This window comes from Lissotriton vulgaris, chromosome 5, assembly GCF_964263255.1.
Source record: "Lissotriton vulgaris chromosome 5, aLisVul1.2, whole genome shotgun sequence".
Taxonomy (NCBI): Eukaryota; Metazoa; Chordata; class Amphibia; order Caudata; family Salamandridae; genus Lissotriton; species Lissotriton vulgaris.
Window position 1 is genome coordinate 555,935,841 of NC_141693.1, and position 27,623 is coordinate 555,963,463.

Genomic DNA, 27,623 nt, shown 5'->3' on the forward strand with positions numbered 1-27,623 from the left:
ACATAAACAAGATGATATGGAACATGCCACACCCCACAGCATCATGTGCTTTTACAAAGTAGTGGTTGTCAGACGTGTTTCTCATGTATTTGAACCCAGTAATAATATTGTCATAACATTCTGAGCCACCTTTGGGGTCAGCATGCTATGTGTCTTTTCAATTCAAACAATAATAACATATTTCTCGAAAGCACTTAATGCCAAAATTCTTGCTATTTCTAAGCACTATAAATACAGGTGTTACTACTGATCAAGATAAAGGTGCTGAGGGACATGTTTACAAGCACCCCTTGCCAACACAACGTCACTTTTCAGGACTTGTGGTGGCAATAGTGCCTTTGCCTTATTTACAAGGCAGCATTAAGCCAGTTAGCGTGGCTGAACGCTGCCTTGTGAATAAGGCCCCCTTTCACGCTACTCTTTGCGTGAAAGGGGTGGGCAATGGGTGTTGTGGTGGGTGTTTCACCTCAACACCCATTGATTTTGACACTGCCCCATATTTACAAGGGTGGAGTAAACATGGGGCAGCACCAAAATTAAGACCAGGAAAACCTGGTCTTACCCTGGCAAAATGAGAAGAAATTTTAAAGTCTCCTTCTTTTTGCTGTTTGCATGTGTGCTGCCTTGTGCAGCACACATGGAAACAACAAAACACCAATGATTGTACATGTGCAGGAAGGTGTCCCTTCCTGCACATAAAGAATATTTTTTTTTAAATGACGTTTTGCAACTTCTATGTGTGCTGCATGAAGAAGCACACAAAGAAGTTACAAAACCTCATTCAAAGATTGTTTATCTGGAGGAAGGGATACCTTACTGCACATAAACAATCTCCCCCTGCAACGCAGACACCCTTGCAATATGGTGAAATGGTTCCCGCTTTTGCACTAGGCAGCTAAAATGAGTGCCAGTGCAGGGGGAAATGCAGGGCTGCACCATAGTGTTCTTAATATAGTGCAGCCCTGTGTTTCTTAAGAGACGGATTGTGTCATTCGCCTTCTTGGCCTAACGACACGCTTCACCACTATACTAGTAAATATGCCTCTGAGTTTCCCATGCATTTGAGCTTCCATAGATTCACATGCTTGATTTATTTCCTGTTGCCATGGAGAATGATTCAAGAATATCATTCTCTGTGGCAACTGGGAATGATTCAAGTGTGTAAATCTATGAAAGGTACCGATGCTGGAGAGCCGGAGTTACAGATAAGTAGCTTATTTCTTCATCAACTGTGAAAGAGAAAGGCTGATCTAGGACTTACTGGGTTTCAAAATTGAGACCTGTTAGTCACACACAGACACCAGCAGTCATAGCTGAACTTCCTGAGCTACCTTGCCATGACATAATACAACACCACATTAAAGGTGATAACATATGTTCACATTTCATGCGCCAACATGACACAACTGCTGAGCTGCATTTAGTAATAAAGTAAGCTCGAAATCACAGAACCCTCTTAAGTCATGCATGTCTGTAATTTGTTATGTCAGTTGAACTTCTGGCAACAGGGGATTTATAAACAGTTGTTTTTCACTCACAATTGGACATTTGAAACCTCTTATTAAAAACAACACAACTGATGGTGTGGGTGATACTTAATTGAACGGTATCTTTTTGAAGCTTTACTGCTTGAAATTTACACCCCAACCAATTAAGCACTGAAATTTCACCTCCTCGCCTTCAAGAGATACTCCTTGTGCAAATGATACACATTGTCTATTTATTGGATAAACCTTACAAATATTCTGCATTCTGTTGTGGAATTCATTTATAACAACACATTCTGAAGAGACTCGAAAGGGTGTAACAGCCGATTAGTACTGCGGTATATGCTACCTTCAAAATCCAATTACAGCTTAAAAGCAAATGCTGGTCTTTGATTATGGTAGCTTTTCATTTGAGACCAAGTATTACATCATTTCACTGGTACAAATGTATGGGTCTGCTGGGTTCGGTTTGTAGTCTCAAGACATTAGATACGTTTAAATCTAAAAGTGAAAAGGTGACACTTCTGGAGGCAGAACAGAAAGGCAGTGCGCACTACATACATACAGTGGTGCTATCTTTTATTCAGTTCTGGTCAGCGCTCATTATCTCATTTAGGTATTGAGCTGAGGGAATCAGATGCCAGAGCTTTGCATTTAGTAGACACTTATTGAAGGCGCTGAAAGAAGTCGTCCTCCCCAATAATGATGTATATTTCCCTGGCTTTCTATTTAGTGAGCCTTTGTTCTGTTTCTACTTGGCATTTTTGGCTTAATTCACTCTTTATTTGCTGGGTCTGGTGCTTAGTGGACTTATGCGTCCACAGTAGTGGCTGTGATTGGCCTTATGGTCACAGGTTCAAATCCCAGTGGGTCCACTTAGCCTTTCGTCCTTCTGACATCGATAAAATGAGTACCATTAAGTTGGGTAACAACAAACATCTGTTGTTAAGTGCCAAGATACCCTTTGCGGTGAAAACAATGTGAATGTTATGTTATGTGATTTCTAATTCCTTCATTTTTGAGACACTCTTGAGGTTATTCTGGTTAGTTATAACCCAACTGTGGCCCTTATGAAGGCAGTAGGCATGCACCTTGATTTCACTCAGGCTAAATGTTTTCCAACCATCACCCAACAGAATAAGAGGAATATTCATGCAGGGTTACTGCAGCGAAGGGTGACCTTTTGTTTGCAGCCATTTGTTCGATTTGAATTGATTTTCAACGTGCCATAATGTATTTGATAACTCAATGTATGTTTTAGTAAACTTAGTAAGTGCTTTGCCTCTATTTCAAAAACATGCATAACATGCCTGCTTCTTCCCCTAGTCACTACACTTGAGGAGATGCCAGCTCTGCAACTTAGCTCGTCATATGCCTTTGAAAACCGAATCTATGCAGCAGAAACATCCCCAGAGAACATTGAATCTGAGAAGAACGTAGGAAATGAAGCGGTTATTGCTGAGCCTGAAACCATTTCTGTTGCCTGTGACTGTGTTTGGCATAAAAATGAAGATCGTGTTATTGTAATAGGGTCTGACACTACAGTAACAGCAAAGGAGCAAAATAAGATTTCTACTGAACTGATCTCACTAGTCAAGCCACCCATTTGTACATGCCAAAGAGAAGGGAACAACAGCGGCAGGATGACATATAGCTCATACATTCAGTGTGAGTCAAGTGATGATGTGGAAGTTGTTCCTCTTCACCCACCGATCTCGGATTTCCCTCCTGGTATCCCCATTACCAAGGAATTTGTGCAGTGCTTTCTTGGGAAGGTGGAACGTAATATTCTTTTCCCATATAGGTGTGCTGCTTGCTGGAAGGCCTTTGCAACCGCAGACATGCTGTTCTCTCATGTGATCCACGGAGTCAGGGGAGACTTCAGCTGTCTCGTGTTCTTCCAGAGGTGGAAAGTGATGAGAAGAAGGCTGCGCATGATGAGCAACAGACTTGATGCTGCCATAGAGAGGCGCAACCGTCTGACGAGAAAGAGAGAAGGTCTCATTTCTCTCCCACGTACAGTATGCTCTTGCTGTGGGAGGAGCGTCCAGGGGTATGTGAACAGCACCAGCAGTGAAAGCAACAGCAGCAGCTGCTGCAGTGGTAGCCGCAAGAGGAAGCAGCAAGATTATGTTTGTCGTTGCCCACCCCCAAAAAGGCACCGTTCTAGAATAGAGTCATAGAAGACCACTAGAGCAGACCACAAGAGGCAATTGACCAGCAAATAAGTACATACTTTTAGCCAACACTTTAGGACTATTTAGGAAATGTTGATAAACATTTAGGTTTAGCACATTATTAACCCATTACCAATAGGACAATATTGATATGTAAGAGGCCCTTTACTTACGCAGCTAATTCACCTTGTTAAACAGAGCTCCACTCCTTTGTCTGCTAAGAGCATATATACACTACACAGAGAAACTTTATCTGAGCCCCATGGCAAGACTGTCTGACAAAAACTGTAACTCCTTCACACTGAGCTCCCTTTATCCCTTTCTGGGCATTATGGAGGCTATAGAACATTCAAACTTCTGCCACATTTGTAAAGCTATAAGTCACTTCTACAGAGAAATGCATCCACTGGACCAACAGAGTTCAGGGGCATATACACTCTAAAGAGCAATTAAGCTTGCCTCAAAGTGTCAGATGTCACATAGATGGCCTTTTTTGAGGAGTGAAGTAATTGTAATTAGAGTCCCCTCACACATCTATTGAGAGGAAACTTATCAGCCCAGCTGAACACCGAGCCGTAAGGGCAACGGCCTTAACCCTGCACCCTGCACCTGGGCACACACGGACACAGGACTCTGTTTGCCGGGCCGCGCTGTTTATCGTGACGCCCTGGCAAAAGCTACATTTCCCAGCTGCCCGCCTGCCAACGGGAGGAAATTGACGCGCCCGGAGGCGCTTAAACTGGAAGGAGTGCCGAGAGCTCCGGGGGACCTTATCAGCCCAGCTGAACACCGCGCCGTGAGGGCAATGGCCTTAACCCTGCACCCTGCACCTGGGCACACACGAACACAGGACTCTGTTTGCCGGGCCACGCTGTGTATCGCGACACCCTGGCAAAAACTACATTTCCCAGCTGCCCGCCTGCCAACGGGAGGAAATTGACGTGCCCGGAGGCGCTTAAACTGGAAGAAGCGCCGAGAGCTCCGGGGGACCTTATCAGCCCAGCTGAACACCGCGCCGTGAGGGCAACGGCCTTAACCCTGCACCCTGCACCTGGGCACACACGGACACGGGACTCTGTTTGCCGGGCCGCGCTATCTATCGCGACGCCCTGGCAAAAACTACATTTCCCAGCGGCCCGCCTGCCAACGGGAGGAAATTGACGCCCCCGGAGGCGCTTAAACTGGAAGGAGCGCTGAGAGCTCCGGGGGACCTTATCAGCCCAGCTGAACACCGCGCCGTGAGGGCAACGGCCTTAACCCTGCACCCTGCACCTGGGCACACACGGACACGGGACTCTGTTTGCCGGGCCGCGCTGTCTATTGCGACGCCCTGGCAAAAAGTACATTTCCCAGCTGCCCGCCTGCCAACGGGAGGAAATTGACGCGCCCGGAGGCGCTTAAACTGGAAGGAGCACCTCTCTCCCCGCGAGTCGCGCGCGGGAGCGCCCGGGGCTAAGCCCGGGCAAAGGGCGGGCCCTCTGTGGCCCTCTCAGGACCGGGAAGGACGGGACGGGCCACTCTCCTTGGCTCCATCAGAAAGAGGGTAAAAACTCCTACCTACTAATTGACTGACTATCAAGGTACTTTTGCCTTCCGTTTGAACAATCCTACTACCTCCTTGATCATCCTCTTGTAATCATGATGACACGAAAGGGGGTAACTAATAAAGTTATCCCACATAGGGGCTCGCCAAAAGGGACACAAGACTTACAAGGAAATACGCCCACTCAGCAATCTCCCTTAAAACCAGGGGTAAATGAACCTACACATCCATCCGAGTGCATAACTACAAATCATTCTCCCGTATCTGTCTTTGACTATGGGAATAGTTTAACAGGGCTAGAGGAACTAAACAGATTGTGTGGAACTAAGTACACTATAGCTGCAAGCAACCCTGAATACATTAGCGCCCCAACTGGTTCACAAAACTTTAATAACTGTCCGCGTGAACGACCCCAATATAACCCAGCTGACACCCAAAGCACAGTAACAACACGGCCTCCACCTGGTAAAAGGAAGTGCGAAACAGACAAACAAAATGGCAATCAACCCAAACATCCCAAATTGTCTTCAAATTCCTTGTTGTCTGCTATTACTTCCCCTCCAACTCCAGATCCGGGTGAAACTGTGGGAGGGTTAGATCTCTCAGCACCGCCCTCACAGTCGACCTTACTGACCCTCATTGAACGGCTAATTAACTCCGCCATTTTACCATTGATGGCAAAAATAGACCTCCTGGGGGATAGACTCACGGAATTAGAGACCACAATCAACATAAACCTGGCCCCCACAAAAAATCTGGTATATACCAGACAATCTCCTCCATCTGCTGTTTCTAGAACCCCCAAACCAACTGCACTAAGCACCAATGCTCCGACTCAGGCTCCAGCTCCTAATATACTAGATCTAAAGGACCCTCATCCCCTGCCAAATCGTGTTTTTCTACAGCGCAATATCGCCAGATCAGGGCCAAACATAGCACCTCATATTCACTTACCACCAGAGGCTGCTCCCTTTGTTTATGTCCTATCAGGAGTGCCACCAATCAGACAGGGGAAAACTGAAACCCAACATGAGCTACAAAACAAAGTTATTCACTGGCTATCTAGGAATAGACCCCTGCCTGCTGACCTTAATGGCAGAATACTAACTGTTAGAAGGGTGGGCTGGCTAGGTCCCCTTCGAAAGGATATTGCCGGGGATCTGGTCTTAGTGAAATTCTGCAACAGAAACATTGTTCCGTTTCTCCAATCCTGGTACAGGCAAGAAGAAGTTGGCCCGATATATACTGGGGACCTCTATGACTTTTACCCTCATCACCCCTCACTTAGACAAGGGGCAGGCTACACCCATGGTATTGGTAAATCTGTTTGGTGAACGATCAATAGCAACCACCCTGCACCTAACCGTCTCGACACGCTGTATAACAATTAACGCCATAGAGGCTTTTATTAGCACCCTATGGGGAGGGTGAATTCTATTTAAAGGCAGGATTGCTAGAATATATAATTTACCTAAATACTGTGTAAAGTTGTTTTTCATTATGAATGAGGTATGTACACTTTAGGGCCGGGATCCTCTCTCTTTGAACAATCTTTTAAAATTTCACTTTTAATTTTGTCAATATTTTGCGGCCTTTGTTATGGTTGTTTTAAATGTATGTTTTTAAAATTGTATGCTTTTATGATTTGCACGACAAATTTGAATAAAGCTAAATTGACTTGACTTGAGAGTGCTACAGAACAGCATATTTTTTTACCTGAAACACTCCCATCTAATGTCTTAACATTTCGGAGCTAGATAGGTCAAATGAGATATGTCTACAGATATATATCATTTGTGGCAGACGGGTTTACATTGAAGGACTCCCCAGAGAGCTGCTGTTTTACCCCAGGGTAAATTTGGTGATTTGAAACAACTTCCTACTTTAATTTTCACCTCTCATTTTCCTTTACAGTTCAGTTCTAAGCTTACCATGGATCCTTATTTCCTGAGGACTTCCTGTTTCCAAATCCTAGACTTTGTATCTTACAGTGCCCCAACTCCCAGGTGTTACTCAACACCAAGATATATAATACAGGCTTGAATGAGTGAGAAACAGGGACCAGACTTTGCATGTTAGCATTATTTCCTGGCTGAAATTGGCATTGCTCCCTACCATAAAATAGGCACCAACTCCTGCTATAAAACTGGCAAGACTGCCTACTACACATATAACACTACCTACCCCACACGGATGAACTTCCTCACAGAAAACTGCAGTTATTTACCACTGCATAAATGAGGAATTATTAATCTGCATAGACACACAGGGTGGTAGTAAGAGGTATTTCAACTGATTACAAAAAACTCAACTTGGGCAGATGTCACTTAACAAATTTAAAATGTTGTTTAATGTGGCATGTCTGCACTTATAGTAGTTGCTGCACCTGACATGTCACAAACAAAATCGGCCTAACCAATGGACGCATACAGAGATTATCCTAATCCCACCACTTTCACTCCCACCTCAACTGCCACAGGCTTTGTACTACTGACTTCACTGCAACCACTTTGCACTGCCGATCTTCCCACAATCCCCATCCTTTTGTACTACCGGTACTTCTTCTCCATTATTTACCATTTCTAAACCCTCACTGCTCTTATGTTGGCCAACACACCAGTACCGTCACAATCTAATGAACCCCAGCATCAGAGCCATGTCTATCCTTGAGACACATGAATTGGGAAAAAACAGAAAAAGTATCCTACCTAACCACCACAATACATGGTGGCTGGCCCTTCTACAGAAAGGAACAAATCAGGGCTGTGACTTCTCTAAACCCAGTATTGGGGATCAGGACTGGGAAATTCTGCAACACATATAAGAAACATGAAGGACCATATTTTTAAATAAGGCCACCTTGCCCATCACATTAAGTGGGAGCTTAGTCCACTTGTAAAGATCATTTTAAGTCTTTTTCAGCAGAGGTGTGAGGTTAAGATTGTGGGTCAATTCGGCACCACAGATATATGCACACTCAAGTATTTAAAACTTAAGCTGTGTATTGGAATATCTGTTTGCCAACCAAAAGCAGCGTTACCCCCCTTCAGGGAAACCAAAGGGGATTTGCTCTAATTTGCATAGAGACCCGTCGGCTCCTCATACATTTTCAGGATGACAAATGCTCATGGTCCTGACACCTGGGGATTTGAGAGGAAAAGGAATGTATCAGCTCCGTATAGTGCATTATCTTCCATTGATTTACCCCTGTGCCTGTCCTGTACTCAAGCGCTACAGCAGATTATTCAAGCAAGAGGTTTGATGTTGAGAACAAACAGGACAGGGAACAACGGAAACTCCTGCCTGATACCCTATCAAATTTGAAACATTTACAACTGTACCTCATTTATGAGGGCTTACTGATATCAGATAGTCACAAACATTTGGTATTTGGGACTGAAGCCCATACCCATTTAGGACCTGATATAAATGGAACCATTTGACCATATCAAAAGATTTCTCAAAGTCCACAAGTAGGAGTGCCAATGGGCCTGGGATGTCATGTAGTCTAGCTAGAGCTGTATTGACATGGCAAATGTAATGATGGGTGCTACGGTTTAACATAAAGCCGGACTGATCAGCATGGTCAGAACCCAGTGCTGCCTGGTTGCTAGTATCTTAGGAAATGCATTTATGCCGTATAAATTAAAGAAATGAGACATTAAGAGGGACCGTCATCTACAGGACATCCAGACTTGGGGAGCACTACTATATTGGCAATCTAAATCAGGTGGGAAGTGACCTTTCAGCACCGCTTCTGTATAGAGTTTGAGTAGATGTGGGATCATTGTATCCCAAAACGTACTATAGTGTACTCAATAGGGAAACCATTAGGGCCAGGAGTCTTGCCCGTTTGCATGTCTTCTATTGCTTTCTTAATTTCCTCCACCATAAGGGGAGCATTGAGGTCATCCCTTTTAGCACGTGTTAGTTCTGGAAGGAGTATCTCATTAATCAGTAGTCCAGCCGGACCGTCCTAGTGTAGTATGCATACAGTGTTCAATAGTAGCCTGCAATTATCTCTGTTATTTCAATGGATGTATGCAGGTGGTACCTCTCCCAATCAGTGATATGGAGGGATTACTATGGAGCCCACATCTCTAGTAGCCAGCCGGTAAGGACGTTTCCCACTCTTGTCCAATGTTCATATGCCAGCCAGATAGATTCTCTCCAGCATTGTTGAGACTCGTCCAGCATGTCCTGCTGCAACGAGGTTCAAACACGTTTGAGTTGTCGACAGAGAGTTTCAGAGGAGTCAGCTTTGTTTCTCTAGCTCTATGATTCAGACATTTGGTCATTGAGTTCGTTATGTTTGTCTCTTTCTACCTGTTTAAGGTATGCTTTGGCCAAGCCTTTAATTAGAGCGTTGTTAGCGCCCCATAGAGTGCTTGTCTCCGTCACTGAGCCTTAGTTTATCTCAAAGTAGGAATTAAGCTCTGTAGCTAGGTACTCCATCCATCAGGTATCAGGCATTGAAATGCCATGTTGGCCTCCTGTGGTGTGCAGGGTCCCTATGCTGAGAGTAACAAATGAGTGGTCTGATATCCCTCTGGGGAGGATGCCCTCTGTGGTGGCACATATCATGTGGGTGGCTTGAAGAAGCAGGAGGTCTATCTGTCAGAGGGGGTTGACAGATGCTGAGGTGTGTGCATATGTGTTAGCCCCAGGATGCTAGGCTCTCCAGACATCAAACAGACTGTGTCACTTCGACCCTCCTAGCAACAATCTAGGCCTAGGATTTTCTCTCAACTACCAAGAGAGTACACATGTAACAAGCAGTGAAGCAACAGCAGAGACATTTGACCCAGTAAAAGGGTCCACCTCACCTGCATCCCTTATGGATCCACTAGTAAATAATAAGCATGCCTAGAGTCCCAGGCCAGGAAGCCTCTAGCCAGCACTTTGCTGAGGTTGGTGTCTGGGTTAGGGGACAATACCTGGACAATGGAGTATGGCCCACTCACTGCTGTACTGCAACCACTTGCAACTTTAGCACTTATCTGCAGTGTATTGCCATCTCACTGCCACATTGGAGTCCTCTAGTCTGAGCTTTCAAATCCTCTCCTTCCAATAGAAATATGCTCAGTGAGTATTGTCAGGTTCGTGCTCTTCATCAACAGTCAATGCTTGGACACCTGTCACCAAAGGCCAAAGCGGTATATGATTCAGAAAAGGGGGTGGTGATGAACAGAGTGTCTGAATTAAGCAGACCACTCTTACCCAGTCCAAAGATCAGGGCTTGATCCATCACCGTTTTTTAGCTCACTGCACCATCCCAGCTCAGAACTTGGCTATGTGCAAATTAGTCTGACCCTGGCCCAGTGCATCATGGGAACAGGGCAGACCAAACTACCAAGCCAATTCTTATACTGGGAAGGAAACAAGCTACTGGGGACCGGTTTCTGGCATTTCAGCCGTCTTCGGCCCGGCTTGCTTGAATCCTGATGGTGCAATGAGCTAGGGACTCACATCTGAGTATACCCTTCCACGCTTATGGTGGACAAAATGATTCAGAAAAGGGGGTGGTGATGAACAGAGTGTCTGAATTAAGCAGACCACTCTTACCCAGTCCAAAGATCAGGGCTTGATCCATCACCGTTTTTTAGCTCACTGCACCATCCCAGCTCAGAACTTGGCTATATGCAAATTAGTCTGACCCTGGCCCAGTGCATCATGGGAACAGGGCAGACCAAACTACCAAGCCAATTCTTATACTGGGAAGGAAACAAGCTACCGGGGACCGGTTTCTGGCATTTCAGCCGCCTTCGGCCCGGCTTGCTTGAATCCTGATGGTGCAATGAGCTAGGGACTCACATCTGAGTATACCCTTCCACGCTTATGGTGGACAAAATGATTCAGAAAAGGGGGTGGTGATGAACAGAGTGTCTGAATTAAGCAGACCACTCTTACCCAGTCCAAAGATCAGGGCTTGATCCATCACCGTTTTTTAGCTCACTGCACCATCCCAGCTCAGAACTTGGCTATATGCAAATTAGTCTGACCCTGGCCCAGTGCATCATGGGAACAGGGCAGACCAAACTACCAAGCCAATTCTTATACTGGGAAGGAAACAAGCTACCGGGGACCGGTTTCTGGCATTTCAGCCGTCTTCGGCCCGGCTTGCTTGAATCCTGATGGTGCAATGAGCTAGGGACTCACATCTGAGTATACCCTTCCACGCTTATGGTGGACAAAATGATTCAGAAAAGGGGGTGGTGACGAACAGAGTGTCTGAATTAAGCAGACCACTATTACCCAGTCCAAAGATCAGGGCTTGATCCATCACCGTTTTTTAGCTCACTGCACCATCCCAGCTCAGAACTTGGCTATATGCAAATTAGTCTGACCCTGGCCCAGTGCATCATGGGAACAGGGCAGACCAAACTATCAAGCCAATTCTTATACTGGGAAGGAAACAAGCTACCGGGGACCGGTTTCTGGCATTTCAGCCGTCTTCGGCCCGGCTTGCTTGAATCCTGATGGTGCAATGAGCTAGGGACTCACATCTGAGTATACCCTTCCACGCTTATGGTGGACAAAATGATTCAGAAAAGGGGGTGGTGATGAACAGAGTGTCTGAATTAAGCAGACCACTCTTACCCAGTCCAAAGATCAGGGCTTGATCCATCACCGTTTTTTAGCTAACTGCACCATCCCAGCTCAGAACTTGGCTATATGCAAATTAGTCTGACCCTGGCCCAGTGCATCATGGGAACAGGGCAGACCAAACTACCAAGCCAATTCTTATACTGGGAAGGAAACAAGCTACCGGGGACCGGTTTCTGGCATATCAGCCGTCTTCGGCCCGGCTTGCTAGAATCCTGATGGTGCAATGAGCTAGGGACTCACATCTGAGTATACCCTTCCACGCTTATGGTGGACAAAATGATTCAGAAAAGGGGGCGGTGATGAACAGAGTGTCTGAATTAAGCAGACCACTCTTACCCAGTCCAAAGATCAGGGCTTGATCCATCACCGTTTTTTAGCTCACTGCACCATCCCAGCTCAGAACTTGGCTATATGCAAATTAGTCTGACCCTGGCCCAGTGCATCATGGGAACAGGGCAGACCAAACTACCAAGCCAATTCTTATACTGGGAAGGAACCAAGCTACCGGGGACCGGTTTCTGGCATTTCAGCCATCTTCGGCCAGGCTTGCTTGAATCCTGATGGTGCAATGAGCTAGGGACTCACATCTGAGTATACCCTTCAACGCTTATGGTGGATAAAATGATTAAGAAAAGGGGGTGGTGATGAACAGAGTGTCTGAATTAAGCAGACCACTCTTACCCAGTCCAAAGATCAGGGCTTGATCCATCACCGTTTTTTAGCTCACTGCACCATCCCAGCTCAGAACTTGGCTATGTGCAAATTAGTCTGACCCTGGCCCAGTGCATCATGGGAACAGGGCAGACCAAACTACCAAGCCAATTCTTATACTGGGAAGGAAACAAGCTACTGGGGACCGGTTTCTGGCATTTCAGCCGTCTTCGGCCCGGCTTGCTTGAATCCTGATGGTGCAATGAGCTAGGGACTCACATCTGAGTATACCCTTCCACGCTTATGGTGGACAAAATGATTCAGAAAAGGGGGTGGTGATGAACAGAGTGTCTGATTTAAGCAGACCACTCTTACCCAGTCCAAAGATCAGGGCTTGATCCATCACCGTTTTTTAGCTCACTGCACCATCCCAGCTCAGAACTTGGCTATATGCAAATTAGTCTGACCCTGGCCCAGTGCATCATGGGAACAGGGCAGACCAAACTACCAAGCCAATTCTTATACTGGGAAGGAAACAAGCTACCGGGGACCGATTTCTGGCATTTCAGCCGCCTTCGGCCCGGCTTGCTTGAATCCTGATGGTGCAATGAGCTAGGGACTCACATCTGAGTATACCCTTCCACGCTTATGGTGGACAAAATGATTCAGAAAAGGGGGTGGTGATGAACAGAGTGTCTGAATTAAGCAGACCACTCTTACCCAGTCCAAAGATCAGGGCTTGATCCATCACCGTTTTTTAGCTCACTGCACCATCCCAGCTCAGAACTTGGCTATATGCAAATTAGTCTGACCCTGGCCCAGTGCATCACGGGAACAGGGCAGACCAAACTACCAAGCCAATTCTTATACTGGGAAGGAAACAAGCTACCGGGGACCGGTTTCTGGCATTTCAGCCGACTTCGGCCCGGCTTGCTTGAATCCTGATGGTGCAATGAGCTAGGGACTCACATCTGAGTATGCCCTTCCACGCTTATGGTGGACAAAATGATTCAGAAAAGGGGGTGGTGATGAACAGAGTGTCTGAATTAAGCAGACCACTCTTACCCAGTCCAAAGATCAGGGCTTGATCCATCACCGTTTTTTAGCTCACTGCACCATCCCAGCTCAGAACTTGGCTATATGCAAATTAGTCTGACCCTGGCCCAGTGCATCATTGGAACAGGGCAGACCAAACTACCAAGCCAATTCTTATACTGGGAAGGAAACAAGCTACCGGGGACCGGTTTCTGGCATTTCAGCCGTCTTCGGCCCGGCTTGCTTGAATCCTGATGGTGCAATGAGCTAGGGACTCACATCTGAGTATACCATTCCACGCTTATGGTGGACAAAATGATTCAGAAAAGGGGGTGGTGATGAACAGAGTGTCTGAATTAAGCAGACCACTCTTACCCAGTCCAAAGATCAGGGCTTGATCCATCACCGTTTTTTAGCTAACTGCACCATCCCAGCTCAGAACTTGGCTATATGCAAATTAGTCTGATCCTGGCCCAGTGCATCATGGGAACAGGGCAGACCAAACTACCAAGCCAATTCTTATACTGGGAAGGAAACAAGCTACCGGGGACCGGTTTCTGGCATATCAGCCGTCTTCGGCCCGGCTTGCTTGAATCCTGATGGTGCAATGAGCTAGGGACTCACATCTGAGTATACCCTTCCACGCTTATGGTGGACAAAATGATTCAGAAAAGGGGGTGGTGATGAACAGAGTGTCTGAATTAAGCAGACCACTCTTACCCAGTCCAAAGATCAGGGCTTGATCCATCACCGTTTTTTAGCTCACTGCACCATCCCAGCTCAGAACTTGGCTATATGCAAATTAGTCTGACCCTGGCCCAGTGCATCATGGGAACAGGGCAGACCAAACTACCAAGCCAATTCTTATACTGGGAAGGAAACAAGCTACCGGGGACCGGTTTCTGGCATTTCAGCCGCCTTCGGCCCGGCTTGCTTGAATCCTGATGGTGCAATGAGCTAGGGACTCACATCTGAGTATACCCTTCCACGCTTATGGTGGACAAAATGATTCAGAAAAGGGGGTGGTGATGAACAGAGTGTCTGAATTAAGCAGACCACTCTTACCCAGTCCAAAGATCAGGGCTTGATCCATCACCGTTTTTTAGCTCACTGCACCATCCCAGCTCAGAACTTGGCTATATGCAAATTAGTCTGACCATGGCCCAGTGCATCATGGGAACAGGGCAGACCAAACTACCAAGCCAATTCTTATACTGGGAAGGAAACAAGCTACCGGGGACCGGTTTCTGGCATTTCAGCCATCTTCGGCCAGGCTTGCTTGAATCCTGATGGTGCAATGAGCTAGGGACTCACATCTGAGTATACCCTTCAACGCTTATGGTGGACAAAATGATTCAGAAAAGGGGGTGGTGATGAACAGAGTGTCTGAATTAAGCAGACCACTCTTACCCAGTCCAAAGATCAGGGCTTGATCCATCACTGTTTTTTAGCTCACTGCACCATCCCAGCTCAGAACTTGGCTATATGCAAATTAGTCTGACCCTGGCCCAGTGCATCATGGGAACAGGGCAGACCAAACTACCAAGCCAATTCTTATACTGGGAAGGAAACAAGCTACCGGGGACCAGTTTCTGGCATTTCAGCCGTCTTCGGCCCGGCTTGCTTGAATCCTGATGGTGCAATGAGCTAGGGACTCACATCTGAGTATACCCTTCCACGCTTATGGTGGACAAAATGATTCAGAAAAGGGGGTGGTGATGAACAGAGTGTCTGAATTAAGCAGACCACTCTTACCCAGTCCAAAGATCAGGGCTTGATCCATCCCCGTTTTTTAGCTCACTGCACCATCCCAGCTCAGAACTTGGCTATATGCAAATTAGTCCGACCCTGGCCCAGTGCATCATGGGAACAGGGCAGACCACACTACCAAGCCAATTCTTATACTGGGAAGGAAACAAGCTACCGGGGACCGGTTTCTGGCATTTCAGCCGTCTTCGGCCCGGCTTGCTTGAATCCTGATGGTGCAATGAGCTAGGGACTCACATCTGAGTATACCCTTCCGCGCTTATGGTGGACAAAATGATTCAGAAAAGGGGGTGGTGATGAACAGAGCGTCTGAATTAGGCAGACCACTCTTACCCAGTCCAAAGATCAGGACTTGATCCATCACCGTTTTTTAGCTCACTGCACCATCCCAGCTCAGAACTTGGCTATATGCAAATTAGTCTGACCCTGGCCCAGTGCATCATTGGAACAGGGCAGACCAAATTACCAAGCCAATTCTTATACTGGGAAGGAAACAAGCTACCGGGGACCGGTTTCTGGCATTTCAGCCGTCTTCGGCCCGGCTTGCTTGAATCCTGATGGTGCAATGAGCTAGGGACTCACATCTGAGTATACCCTTCCACGCTTATGGTGGACAAAATGATTCAGAAAAGGGGGTGGTGATGAACAGAGTGTCTGAATTAAGCAGACCACTCTTACCCAGTCCAAAGATCAGGGCTTGATCCATCACTGTTTTTTAGCTCACTGCACCATCCCAGCTCAGAACTTGGCTATATGCAAATTAGTCTGACCCTGGCCCAGTGCATCATGGGAACAGGGCAGACCAAACTACCAAGCCAATTCTTATACTGGGAAGGAAACAAGCTACCGGGGACCGGTTTCTGGCATTTCAGTCGTCTTCGGCCCGGCTTGCTTGAATCCTGATGGTGCAATGAGCTAGGGACTCACATCTGAGTATACCCTTCCACGCTTATGGTGGACAAAATGATTCAGAAAAGGGGGTGGTGATGAACAGAGTGTCTGAATTAAGCAGACCACTCTTACCCAGTCCAAAGATCAGAAGCGGTATATGGGCATATATTGCTTGCCCTCACACATGTTGATGTTTTATGAAAGTGTTAGAAAATGTCCAGAACCTTCCCAATTATTTTCTTACAAAGAATTGATCTAAAAACAACATGTCTATTAATTAAAGTCAAGCTAACTTTTTGTTCTGGTTCAATTTCTACAACATTGGGTATTGTATCCCGTATCTGAACCATGAAGAGCACTGTAAGACAAAGGTGTATTTTCATTTTTCTACTGAATGGGGTTTCCTCTGGTGTTAACCAACTCTATGAAAATCCCAATTATTTTCTCCTGTGAACAAAATGTTTCCTCAACTCTCTGTTTTAGGACATTGTATTTCTACTCCCTGACGAAAACAATAGGATATTCTAACAATTATAGGTTTTTATTGTAAAGTGTCACAAGTTGTAAATATTAAAGAAATTCTAGTAAAATGTTTCGTTGTAAACTGCTGATATACCCTAAAGAAAACCCTGCACCAAAACATCCTACAAAAATAAACTTTACTAATGTGTTGGCTCCTTGCTTGCGACTGTGGTCTCTTTTTTTAATGAATGGTGCAGGGTTACCTCCTTATCTACAGGAAACACATTGGGACATTTGTACAAGCCCCTATCATCACCATACATCACCTATATTGACGTTTTGGTGGCGATAGGGGCTGCGCTGGCTTAACGCTGCCTTGTACATAAGGCCCCCTATCACTCTATGGTTAGTGAAAGGGGTGGCCAGTGGGTGTTGCAGTGGTCGTTCCACCGCAACACCCATTCATTTTGATGCTGCCCCCTATGTACAAGGATGGCGTACATAGGAGGCAGCGCCAAAATTAAGACCAGGTAAAACTTGGTCTCAAGATGGTGAAGCAAATATTATTTCTCCTCATGTTTGCTTTTTCCATGTGTGCTGCCTTGTGCAGCACACATTGAAAAAGCAAAATGCCTGTGTTTTATCATGTACAAGAAGGTGTCCCTTCCTGTACATAAACAAACTTTTTTTTTAAATGACATTTTTTACTTTAATGTGCGCTGCATAAAGCAGCATGCAAGAAAGTGACAGAACAGCATTTCTAGGATTGTTTATGTGCTGGAAGGGACACCTTCTTATACATAAACAATCCTCCCCTGCAAGCAGACACCCTTGCTCTCTGGTGCAAGGGTGCCTGTGTGGGCGCTAAGTTGCTAAACTTAAGCACCATCGCAGGGGGAAACGCAAGGCTGCACCACAAATATGGTGCAGCCTTGCATTTCAGAAGTGGAGGAGAGACGCGTTAAGCCAGGAAGGCTAACGCCTCTCTACTCTGCTTCCTTGCACATATCCCCCATTGTTTTGGGATATCCAGCTGGCCCTTTCCAAAGAGTTAACTTTGTTTGTGAGTATTTTTGCTTCCCAGATATTTTGTCCATGTTCCAAGGGCTCATAAAACCTGAAAGTGTTTTTAGAAAGAGCTGACTGGGTGACTTTTAAATATATGTCATTATACCAATCCTAGAGTATTTCAGAAGCGTATTCCAAAAATGGTAACTTTCATTTGGTGAGTAGGAATATCAGTTGTAGATTCTAGACATCTCAAACATGGTGTTACCTCACTTAAAAGGTGAGATAGGTTGTAACATTGTGAACTCCAAGTAAGTAAGCTGAGTGGAGGTACCCACCACTGAAGTAGGAAAATCATGCAATGGAAAATGGCAACTCATTTGTAGAAGAATACCCCTCTCTGCTCTCATTATGTAGATGTAAGCCAGAGAGAGTCTTTGCATTGCTGTGAGGTCTCATACGTCAACAGTCATCAACTAAATAAAGCACAGAATGGCTAAGGGCTTGAAGGAGGTGGGGATTTCACTAAGTGGTCCCCAGGGCCAGCATGGAATGACTCATGTTCATAAATTTTGCTGTTTCATCCTTTTGTCCAACTGTGCCCAGTACAATAAGTTATTTTGCCATTAAAAAAGAGTGATGACAGGAGAGATACAAATATTCTAAGCAGCCTACAAATCCAGCCAAGGTAATGGGCTTTAGATATGAAACTTGGTGGCAGGAAGAAGATTGAAGCAGAATAGAAAATAAAAAGATAAGAGGAAGAAAACAGACAGACCAATGAGGTCCAAAGAAAAAGAAACAGTAAATGTCAATAGAGCCAGGAACATACAGAAAATGTCAGAGCAAAGGGAGTGGAGAGACCAGAGGAATATGAGGAACTAAATCTAATCATGTACCATTCAATATAGTGCGCTCCAGTCTGAAGTTGTCTACCCTCCTCCAAAAGAACCAGATCTGTGAAGGACCTTAAGGTCCAACAGTTGCTGGAACATTAGATCTTGGTGGATGTAGCCTCATTTCCTATCTTAGCTACCACAATAACTGAGCTAAGCCGAGGATTTGAGCGCAGGTCATCAATTTGGCTGTTTTGATCCCTAAAGCTTGTGGCTTCATAAAATGTTGAGCTTTGACCACCAGAATCAGAATCAGAAAAATCTTTATTCGGTTATTTACACAAAACAACCATAAAAGCACAATTTGATAAAAACATAATTAAAACCAAATATCTTAAAACCACTTATCCAGAAATATAAAACACAGTTAATCTGGTGCAAAGATGTACAACAATTCTAGGCATTTTAACCCTCCATACTGTTTCTAAATTTTAGGGCTAATTTAAAAAAGCTGATTACAAATAAAGTGCATTCGTGATTTAGCAGCTGTAAATAACAAAGTGCAGGGCTAACCTGGGTAAAGTTAAATTTTTTGAGAAGAGGCTTAAGATAAACCCTCCGAGGTATATCATAAAACGGACAGATAAATAAAAAGTGCACCAAGTCCTGAGGAGACACATGGTCGCAGCCGCAGGACGGTAGCACTTGGCGGCTACCTTTTGGAACAGCTAGCAGTAAATGAAAAAGTCCCAGTCAGAACATAATAAACAAAAAACATTCAAAGCTCTACATTGGCCAGGACAAATAAGGTTCCAAGCTGAATGCAGTTTGTAAAACAACATATTTTCGGACACTGCTTTTGTTTAATTCTGCCTCCTCACACTGTAGAATCTGCGAAAGAGGAAAGGTATTCTTCACTAACTCTACGTCAGCTACGGTGATAGAATCAGGGAACGAGAAAAGTTTAGGGTGCCCCAATGCGAGGAAGCAGTTTTTCAAGTATTTTAGCCACGGGATGATTTTTAACATATTATCCCATGATAAAGCTTCTCTCAAGAGCTGGTGGTTTAACGGTAGATCCTTATTAAGCCAGCATTTCAACCAGCATGTTAAAGGTCGTAGTGCTATGATATCACTTAAATAGGGAGAACCAAGAGGCATATTACCAAGCAATAGCGATAATTATCACTATTGCTTGGTTAGAGACAAAAATGTACCGCTGAGCCCCGGCGATTTTTACCGCAAATAAACCTTGGTATTACCAAGGTTTATCGCAAATGCGATAAAAATCGCCGCAATGCATGAATATCGCTGAAAAGTCCGCGATATTCATGCATTACCGAGCTAATGCTCTTAGCCATGTTATCCACCTCCCATTGGATAACATGGCTAAGAACTGCTCAGGGCTGGTGTTAGCTTTTGGAGAAATTCGCGCTTAGCGCGAATATCTCCAAAAGTTGGTAATAGGAGATAGCGATGTTAGCGACTGTTTTCAGTCGCTAACATCTTGGCACGCCCACTTTGCATATCATTAGTGATAAATATTACGGACATGCAAAGTGGGGCCCAAGATGGTCGCTATCTCCTACTAGCTGTCGCTAACTGGTGTTAGCGACAGCTAGGTAATAGGGAGATAATTTTATCTCCGCTTTCTTGGCTTTTAAAGCCAAAAAAGCGGAGATAAACCCCCTTGATAATATGCCCCTTAGTTCTTCGTGCACTATAAAATTAGCAGTTCCCCTCGGGACCCCCAACAGCTGTTTCAGGAAATTATTTTCAGCTACCACCAGGCCATTAACAGCTGTATGCCCCCATAACTCGCTTCCATAACAACCTATCGCCACGCTCTTGGCCTGGTAGATTTTTAACAGCGCTGCAATTGGCCGTTTGCCCATTTTCCTCGCAAAGTAAAAAATGGCCGCGTTAGCCCGGGTTATCTCCCCCTTTTTCCTCTGTACGGCGGGTCCCCATTTCAGCTGGTTATCGAACAGGACACCCAGGTATGAAAAAGTTTTAGTTGTAGGAATCTTCTCCCCGTTTATATAAAATGAAAACGTCTTATTTTGTCCTTTGCCTACATTCATTACAAAGGATTTTGAGTTGTTAATGGCAAGATCCCGGGATTTCATAAAACTGAAAAAGGTGTCAAGCAGCGATTGGAGCCCTTTTGCAGTCCTAGCCAGCAAAACGGCGTTGTCCGCATAAAGTAGGACAGGTAACCCTTTGCGCCCAACATAAGGGTAATCGGCACCTGTATTTAAAAGATTGTTCTCCAAATTGTTGATGTATAAGTTAAAAAGAAACGGGGCCAAGATACAGCCCTGTCTTACACCCCGGTTTACTCCAAATTCCCTGGTTACCTTCAGGTCCTGGGAATATCATACATTGGCCCGGGTGTCCTGGTGTAAATCCGCCAAAAAGTTAACAAGGTTCTGTTCCACCCCCATGTTACCCATAGCCTCCCATAACTTGGCCTGGTTGGCACAGTCAAAGGCTGAGGAGAGGTCCATAAAGGCCATATGAATTGTGCCCTGACGTGCCAAGGTGTATTTTCCCAAGACCATGTACAGGTTGAGGCACTGTGAAATGGTGGAGTGACCTGGTCTAAAACCATACTGAATTGGAGAAATTATATTGTTTTCTTCAGCCCAGGCTGTTAACCTGTTCAAGATTATACCTCCCACTACTTTGACCACCGAGTCAATTAAGGATATTGGCCTGTAACAGGTCGTGCTATTACGGTCCCATTTTTTTAAAATTGGGACTATCGTGGATACCCCCCAGGACTTTGGGCATCCGTGATCAGCAACTGCATTAAATAAAGAAGAAAGAACAGGCGCCCACAATAATACCCTTGATTTAAAAAGGTCCGGGGGCAGGATATCGGGCCCGGGTGCTTTATTACTGGATAGGCCCATAATACCCTTCTTCACCTCAGGAATAGAAAATTGCAGATGGTTATCTCCTGGATCACCTTTTTTATGTTCTGGCTGTGGCATATCACTATTAAAAATAGAACTAAAATGGGAGACCCACTCTTCTTCTAATATATGGGTGCCTACAGAAGAATCCCCTGGGGATTCAAACAAGGGTTTGTTTATAATTACAAAAAATGTTGCACTGTTTCCAAGAGTTATGGGATCTAACAGATTTTCCCAAGTGGAAGCTTTCACTTCTGCTTTGCGTATAGCCAAAGCCTTTTTGTAGCTAAGGCGAGCTGCCCTGATACTTAGCGGGTCCCTCGGTCTGGCCTTTAGAGCCGTCTTTAAATCACGACTTGCCTTAGAGCAAGAGTGATCGAACCACTTATGGTCACTACAGACCCGACCTGTGGAGGGTACGGTTAACATTGCCCCAACTTTTGAAACAATACCATCAAAGGCTAAGAGGATTTCCTGGGCTGAGGGTGCTGGGGAAACGCAGGTTGATAACTCGATATTGCACGTGTTATTTATCTTTTCATACAATTGGGCCAAGTTCACCATTACCCACTTTAAGCGTCTTTTACCATCCGTGCATTTTAAAGCCCCACCATCTAACCTTTTTTCCTGCACGTTTAAGATCTTGCCTCCTAGATGAATACAGACTGGATTATGGTCACTAAGTGAATTCTCAAAGATTTTAATGCCTAATATATGGGTGCTAAGGGCACTAGAGAGAAGTATGTGATCAATATAGGAACCCCCCACGCTGCCTTTATATATGGGGACTTCATGAAGAATATGATCATCCACCTGGGACATGGCAGTAATTAAATCAAATTCATCCATGAGATTGTTCATCGAATTGCCCCGGTGGGTATGATCGAAATGGAAGCCTTCTAGTCTGTTGCAACCCATTGAACAGATTACGGTATTTGCTGAGTTCCCACAGGGATATGCATTAAAATCCCCTGCAATGACGATCTGAAGTGGAAGTCTCTCTATGTTATCCCTGAGAAAACTGCCTAGTTCAGCAATCTTACAGTCGCCTTTTTGATTAACAGCATTATAAAAGTTAAAGAATCTTTCCCGTTTTTGACCGTCAATATTTGAATATCATTATCACAGAAGGGAAATTTTTTAACAGAACATGTTAGTGCTAAGTCAATGTACACAGCCAAACCCCCTTTAGCTCTGCCACTCCTGGACGGCTCGGCTGGCACAAAGAAACTTTTATACCCTTCTATGAATACATTGTTGCCTACCAGCCATGTTTCTTGTAGGCAGATTACTGGAAAGGATTTTTATAAAAGTCACCCAAATCGGATCATTAATTTTACCCGCTAAACCAGCAATCTTCCATTAGATTACATTGTGCCTCATTGCCATTGAATCTGCTGGGGCCAGGACTTCATCCCCTGTGGCTTTTCCAAGAGAAACAGCAAAGCTTGGCTCTGTATTATCCCCTACAACTGTTTTTGGATCAGGGTTAATGTTCCATTCACTTATTGGCATTTGCGTGTGTTCACAAGTCTGTGCCGGCAAGGCATTAGCTGACCCTACGTATGTCTGCAGGTCGTTGGCTGACATCAGGGGTCCTGAAAGCTCCTCGGTTTCATTTATTTCCACCAAGATGTCCTTCAGCAGTTGTTTTGAAGCGACACATGGGGCTAAATCATGGCCCAGAGCTTCCTGCGCCTTATCCCTATCTACAACAATGTCATTGTGGATCTGGGAAGATATCTGTTGTTGATGTTAAGGTGTGTTCATAAAGTCAATCCACTCCCTCGAGGCCTTCCTGCTGATGGAAGGCATCAAATTGATTGAAAGTGGGTACCCTATACTGGGTGTCATAGTAATCATGGTGTCCACATCGAAAAGTATAGTTAGGGCGCGTAATGCCATGGGCCAGTGAAAGGTTGTTGTAATGAGTATAGTACCTAGGTCTGTGTGGGTACTGTCGGTGTGTATTCCTTTGAGCCATGAGGGGCGGGGGTAAAAGTAGCTGAGATCTACTGTTTGGATCCTACTTTCTAGATCACCTTTCCTCCAGCCACTGATGTAGTTTGCAACCCGCCGGCCTTTGAAATTTATTACGATGCAGTCACCTTCATAATTCTTTTTCCTCTGTCCCACCCAGTTTAATCTTCTAACATGTAAGATTTGTCCATTTAGAGAGGGAGGAATGGGCCTGTGTCTAGTTAGCCAGTGACTAACCTTATTTTTTAATTCTAGATGACCTTCAAACTTCCCTACACCTAAAGTGGGTACTCCTATCATGACCACGGTAAAGGGGTGGGATTCCGGAGGTAAGTCAATACATGAAAACTTGCTAACTAGCACTGATCTTTTGGGTTGGTCCTGCTGACTATTGCTATTGTCGTTCTTTAGACCCTCGGCTGCCCACTCACTCTCACCCCCCCTTCTATAGATTCTGAACCGGCCTTGCTAGGCAGCACACTTAGGGGAACCGTCTCATCTGTACTCCCTCCTGTTATCACAAGAGAGACCTTGGAAGGTTCCTTGTGCCCCTTATCTAATGGTTTCGGTAGCTGTGATTGTTTGGCCATTTTACATGGACCTGATGTAGCTACAGGGGTATTCTTATTAGTTAAAGGGTACAGTGACTTGGCTTTGGTTTTATGATGGATCTGAGTTTGGGGAGTTTTGACATGCTTCATCAAGATCTCGTTGTTACGCAGATGAACTTCTTCCATCTTTTCTAATTTCTTATCTATCGTTTTTATTCTTTGTGATAGAGGGAGCATGAGAGATTTCATTAGATGTTCTATTTTTAACATGAGAGTCTCCACATAAGTGTTGTTATCGCTTGCCCTGTTGATCAGGTTAGTATCAATATCAATAGTCTCGGGGCCTGTACTACTGTCAGAAACTATCAACTGACTTTGGTCTACTGATATGGAGGGTTGTACTACAATGTTAGAGTCTCTCTGTGCTGAGCTCACAGTTACCCCCTGACCATGCCTAAATTTACGCTTAACATATTTCAGTTTTGCCCTAGATTTAAATGCCACCCTCGTCCTTCTTCTAGATGTCAAAGTACCTGCATTCCCTTTCCCTCTGGTACAATTATTAGGGAAAGTTGCTTTGTCCGATGGATCACAAGCAGCGTTAGAAGTACAGACATCCATCACTTCTGGTACCGCTATGGCTTTAGTGGGTATAGAGAGTTCTGCGTTTGTCTGCATGTTGGGGGTCAAGGACAACCTACTTTCCCGGGTAACGAAATCAAATGGGGGGGTTTGGCATTATGGAGTTAGCTGCTTATTCTCTATATCTGGAAAGCCTGCAAAGGATTCCATAAGAATAAAATCTTGAGAAAATGCTGTGTGGGTAGATGAATTTGCGTGCATGTGCATCTCCTGAGTTGGCTGAGTAGAAAGGCCCATACTTGGGGGTAATGAAAGGCGCCTCTCAGTGCTCTCTGTCGCATTGACAACAACTCCTATGGTCTTTTGGAGCATTTTGTCAATCGCTGTAAGACTAGGAAGAGGTGTGGTAACTTGAGGCTTTTTCTTTGAAGTAGAACGGGTCGACATTGGTGTACTTTTGCTCTTACTCATGATGATGGTAATATATCTTGATACAGCTGTAAGTGAACACTTCTAGAGGATACCACTAAGAATTAATGAACAGGCAGAACAATTGATTTGAATCAAATGGGAAGGCATATACCAGGTAACATGGATGTATATACAAAAGAAATATATAAAGAGACACCTTAGTCAATGTTCCAGGGGGCAGAATAGGACCAAGGGGGGTGGCCCAGCCCAGTCTCTTCAGACCTCTGAGGGCCTAAGAGCCCGCCCTTTGCCCAGCGTCCCGTGTGGCTCTCAGGTGATGCGCGGGGTGCGTGGGCTGCTGGGGGTTGAAGTCCCCTGGCCCGCGCTCCGCTCGGCGGCCGAGCTCCAATGCTGGAACCGGGAGCAAGGCAGCGGGAGGCGGGCAACAACTCCGGCCGGCAAGCCCTGTGTGACCAGCAAATGTCCAAACCAGGCAAGGGGCTCCAACAGGGCAACAGGTAAGGTCCAAAAGCTTCCCCCGCTCTGCAGGGCCAGACGCTGTTCTTATGCGCCTCGTGGCGCTCTCAGGTGATGCGCGGGGCGCGTGGGCTGCTGGGGGTTGAAGTCCCCTGGCCTGCGCTCCGCTCGGCGGCCGAGCTCCAATGTTGGAACCGGAAGCAAGGCAGCGGGAGGCAGGCAACAACTCCGGCCGGCAAGCCCTGTGCGACCAGCAAGATGTCCAAACCAGCCAAGGGGCTCCAACAGGGCAACAGGTAAGGTCCAAAAGCTTCCCCCGCTCTGCAGGGCCAGACGCTGTTCTTATGCGCCTCGTGGCGCTCTCAGGTGATGTGCGGGGTGCTTGGGCTGCTGGGGGTTGAAGTCCCCTGGCCCGCGCTCCGCTCGGCGGCCGAGCTCCAACGCTGCAACCGGGAGCAAAGCAGCGGGAGGCGGACAACAACTCCGGCCGGCAAGCCCTGTGCGACCAGCAAGACGTCCAAACCAGGCAAGGGGCTCCAACAGGGCAACAGGTAAGGTCCAAATGCTTGATCCCTAAAGCTCGCGGCTTCATAAAATGTTGAGCTTTGACTATCCTTCTATATGCAGTGTGATATATATGCAGGAGAAAGCAGGTCTATCTGCCTTTTGAATTAGGATAAACAGGACCAAAAGGTCAACCTATGAACAACAACAAGGGATGGACTTAAATCTCCATCTTTCTGCCCCTGCTTCCTTTCCATTTTTGCCTGTCGAAACCAGCTCCTGGTATTATACCTGCCACTCTCCTCCCCGAGCCTCCTTCCCCAGGCTAAAGCCAGGTGATTATTGACCCTTAGGAACTATGGATGGCAAATGTGGAGGCATGGTAGCTAAGTGCAATGGGCATAAGTTGGTGTAGAAGTAGGTATTAGTGTAGACTGATATAGGTATTTTTTAAGGTGACTGTGTTTATCCTATATTATTACATGGATTTACCCTTTATGCACTATTGCAGTCATGCATGTAATATGACCTCATAATGTTACATGCTTGAAAAGTGTAGTGTCTGAGTTTTTTGGGGGTAAATGGATGATCTGATACCTGGATCTGTCAGACAAAGGATATCATCTGTGGGAACAGCGTATGGGCATTGCAAACTTATAGTCACAGATAAATAGATCCCATCACAATTAATAGGTTAGGTGCTGGTTAGTCAATATCTCATCAGAAGCTTCTCTTGATTGGAACATGGTATATTCAATTCAACAAAACCTGTCACAAGACACCAACCTGCAAGATACAGAAACCCCGGCCTCAGGGAAAATGGCTGTTCTGTGGCTTTTGGCTCTCATCCTGTTTGAACCTTGTTAGTGGGCACACAGAAAGTTTGGCAACTCTTTCGTATGTTTGGTATGATTCCAGTGGCTCAACTTCATTTAAGAATAAAATTTACAATAAAAATGTGCATCACTGTATTCTTTTCCTGCTATGGCTGTAGGATGGAATTTGAAATACAATATATGCCCCTAGTCTTCCAAGATACATAGGGAATGCTCCCAGGCAGTTGATAGTTTAACATGAGCCTAGGGACAAGAAAAAGTCATGTCAGTCAGAGTGATGAATAATCTAAAGCCAGCTGAAGCTATTGGGGCATTTAGTATGTCCAGTTTAGCAAAAAATATCTAGATGGTTGGTTGCAATGCCTGTTCCAGTATTAGTGAGATACCTGATAAAGCAATAGTCCCTATCCACTGTGAGAGGCGAATTTTAATAATTTATCACAAAAAATCCAAAGTGTTATTCTGTAAATGGTCACCTGATACTTATGTTGAGCATTTTTTGGGAAGGATTTCCCTATATAGGGTCAAAACTCATATTTTGGAGCAAGCGAATAGCACCAACTATTTCCTCAGAAGAGATACATGCTTTAAAAATTGGAATCCACAACGAACAATGTAGCCGCTTTGGCTATATTGACAAAGATAACTGTGTGCATAGGGATTTCTGCTATATTGTATTGTTCCACTCCCTTCCACAGGCCAGGTAGAACTTCCTTGTGAAGGACCTCAAGACCTTGCTCTTCGTCTGAGCCGGAGATGCCTACCCCTCCATGACTCTGCGCCTTGAGACACTCCCGGGTGAGTAGCGCGCTCTATAAACCCCCTGATTGATTGATTGATTGAATAATGGTCCAATAGTGGTTCTCTTAATAAAAACATATCTGGCAGTAATCTT

The 27,623-nt window shown here is 45.3% G+C and overlaps 1 protein-coding gene across 1 annotated transcript in view; it reads left to right on the top strand.

Moving 5' to 3' along the window:
• LOC147711242 (uncharacterized) overlaps positions 1 to 4,053 on the top strand; it is a 38,866-nt gene extending 34,813 nt beyond the window's left edge. Inside the window, exon 4 of the mRNA XM_086919436.1 lies at positions 2,814 to 4,053. Coding sequence (XP_086775562.1) covers positions 2,814 to 3,670 — 857 coding nt within the window. The 3' untranslated portion in view covers positions 3,671 to 4,053. The remainder of the gene's footprint in view (positions 1 to 2,813) is intronic.
• Positions 4,054 to 27,623: the final 23,570 nt, after the last annotated feature.